At 52.2% G+C, this 3192-nt stretch overlaps 1 protein-coding gene across 1 annotated transcript; it reads left to right on the forward strand.

Moving 5' to 3' along the window:
- Nucleotides 1-296: 296 nt before the first annotated feature.
- On the forward strand, nucleotides 297-1412 carry PRMT6 (protein arginine methyltransferase 6). Its single transcript, XM_056106532.1, has one exon. The coding sequence runs from the start codon at nucleotides 297-299 to the stop codon at nucleotides 1410-1412; it is 1116 nt and encodes a 371-aa protein (XP_055962507.1).
- Nucleotides 1413-3192: the final 1780 nt, after the last annotated feature.

Here is a 3192-nt window from a genome sequence, read left to right on the forward strand (position 1 = left end):
TTTTCTTTTTTTCCTTCTTTTTTTTTGCTCTTTTTCACTGGGCGTGTTCACCTAAGGAGGGGAGTAAAAACAGAAGAGCAGCTAAGGCCAGGGCGGCGAAACGAATGCCCGGACGAGGAAAGGCGTGCAGGGCGCGTCCCATGCCCCCGAGCTGAGCTCCGGAGCACCCGGAGGCGCTGCCCTGGGCCACGCCCAGCAGCCCGGCCGGAAGGAGCGAGTCGGGAGGCGAACTACAAATCCCAGAAGCCCCCGCGCCGGCGCGCGAGGGCTGCCGGGAGCCAGGCCGCGGGGCCAAGATGTCGCAGCCCGCGAAGAGGAAGCTGGAGTCGGGGGGCGGCGAGGAGCCGGGAGACGAGCGCGGCGGGGAGCCAGGGGCGGCCCCGCCGCGGCCCCGCCGGACGAAGCGGGAGCGCGACCAGCTGTACTACGAGTCCTACTCGGACATCTCGGTGCACGAGGAGATGATCTCGGACCGCGTCCGCACCGACGCCTACCGCCTGGCCATCCAGCACAACCGCGCGGCGCTGCAGGGCAAGACGGTGCTGGACGTGGGCGCGGGCACCGGCATCCTGAGCATCTTCTGCGCGCAGGCCGGGGCCCGCCGCGTGTACGCCGTGGAGGCCAGCGCCATCTGGCAGCAGGCGCGGGACGTGGTGCGGCTCAACGGCCTGGAGGACCGCGTGCACGTCCTGCCGGGCACGGTGGAGACGGTGGAGCTGCCCGAGCGGGTGGACGCCATCGTGAGCGAGTGGATGGGCTACGGGCTGCTGCACGAGTCCATGCTGAGCTCGGTGCTGCACGCGCGCGCCAAGTGGCTCAAGGAGGGCGGCCTGCTGCTGCCCGCCTCGGCCGAGCTCTTCGTGGCGCCCATCAGCGACCACATGCTGGAGCTGCGCCTGGGCTTCTGGAGCCAGGTGCAGCAGAGCTACGGCGTGGACATGAGCTGCCTGGAGGGCTTCGCCACGCGCTGCCTCATGGGCCGCTCGGAGCTCGTGGTGGAGGGCCTGAGCGGCGAGGACGTGCTGGCGCGGCCGCAGCGCGTGGCCCGGCTCGACCTGGCCCGCGCCGGCCTGGAGCGGGAGCTGCAGACGGGCGTGGGCGGCCGCTTCGCCTTCAGCAGCTACGGCTCGGCGCCGCTGCACGGCTTCGCCCTCTGGTTCCAGGTGACCTTCCCCGCCGGGGAGGCGGAGCAGCCGCTGGTGCTGTCCACGTCGCCCTTCCAGCAGGCCACGCACTGGAAGCAGGTGCTGCTCTACCTGAACGAGCCCGTGCCGGTGGAGCAGGACACGCGCATCTCCGGGGAGATCACGCTGCTGCCCTCCCTGGACAACCACCGGCTCCTGCGCGCGCAGCTGCGCTACCGGGTGGACAGCCAGGAAGAACAGACCAAAGACTTTGCCATGCCCGAGTGAGCCTTGCTTTTGCTCTGCCCGCCGCCTCCAGAGAGGCTTGGGGGCGTTGGAGGAGAAAGGCGGATGCCACGTGCAAGTGTGTGTGTGTGTGGGGGGGGGCAATCTCTTGTGTCTCCCTTCCCATCTTGGCAATCTGGGGACGGAGAATGAATGACCTCAGTGTCCCCTCCAAGGAGGTTCTTCTGGCAGCAGCTGTTAAAAGTGATCCTTATTCTCTCTCAACCATGGATACAGAGTGTTTACTAGTGGGCTTCTATGCCTCCAAAGCTTGTGGTCCTAAAGCACTTGCATTGCCTTTGTTTCATGGTAAAAAAAAAAAGTTGAAATTTATTTGTGAAGGTTCCTGGTACATCATTGACACCTCGCACCTGGGTCTGAAAGACAGCAGCATTAAAGTGTTTTAGTTAGGTGTGATACATCCACAGTATGGCTTTAGGGCCTGGCCAACGCTTTACTCACCATTTCTGAATTTCCTTCCTCCCCAGATATCTCTAGGTTTGTGTCCTTTTTCTCTCTTGGTTCTTAAGACAAAGTTGTATTACTGCTAAGGAGAGCAAGGAAAAATGAAGCAGTTTGAGTAACCTAGTTTTCATTACTCCTACTCAAGTGGGGTGCCAAACTTGCTGAACACATTGTTCTTTCTGTAAGGAAAAAACTACATGTAGATGTATAGTATGCCTAAGAAATCTAGAAGGCACATTTAAGAAAAAAGGACGAAGTATTTTTTGGTTTTTCCCATTAAGACAACGAAGAAAATGCTTCATGTTTGTTGTATAAATTTTGTGAACTTCCTATGAAACTGGCTAATTCGGGGTTCTGAATTTGACCCAGGGGTTTATTCATCATCGAGGGTGAATGATTTAAACTCACTAAATTAAGGACGATATTTTCCCAGCCAGGAAAGTGCACCCATGCTCATTTAAACTCTCATTTAGAGGAATCATGTGACTTGGCCTACTTACATGAAGGGAAAGTTCCTTTTTTTAGTGTTGTGTTTTTGTTTTTTTAGCTCAGCCAAATGTGAAAGTTGTGAATTTAGAAAAAAATCATTTGTAATGAAGTATGAGTCATGTTATCAAATTTATTTTACTGATGTTTCCCTCATCCCTGTGGCAAATAAAACATTGACATTCTCTATTTTTATAGATCAAGTAAGATATCTTGTGTACTGAGTTAAAATGCCTTTGCCTTTTTAATACTGTCAGTTCTTAAGCAAAGTGTTACAACCCTTCGGAATATAGCTACAGGGTAATTCAGGGATGCTTAAGATATGGTTTATTCATGCTAGTTGCTTCTGGAATGCTAATAGAAGCAGATATGAAAAACTTATTAACAAGTACTCTATTTGGTTTATTGTTAACTGAGTTTTCTCTGTTCACCTCATGTTAAAATACTTGATTATTAGAACCTCAGTTGCTGATATCTGGTACTTAAGACATGACACCTGCTGTTATTATGGAAAATACACAATGCAGATCATTGAATTTACAAGATGTGTGACTAGTAAGGAATGCAGTTAGAGTTGTCATAATTTTGCTGCTGTCAAGGTAAACAACCTTTGTAAGTGCTGCATCCATAACAAACTTGACCTGGTCTAAGCTATAGAAGTAAAATCACCTTGTTTTAAACTCATCGATAAATTAAACATTTTTTAGAATCTTAGTGTATGGTTTTGAATGATTTTGTTTTGTTTTTTTACTGTAACAACCCCTTTGCTAAACATTTGTCAAATTGTGCATTCTTCATCTTATGAATTTACAAGTACTCTCGAGTCCCATTA

Source organism: Sorex fumeus, unplaced genomic scaffold, assembly GCF_029834395.1.
Source record: "Sorex fumeus unplaced genomic scaffold, SorFum_2.1 ptg000131l, whole genome shotgun sequence".
Taxonomy (NCBI): domain Eukaryota; kingdom Metazoa; phylum Chordata; class Mammalia; order Eulipotyphla; family Soricidae; genus Sorex; species Sorex fumeus.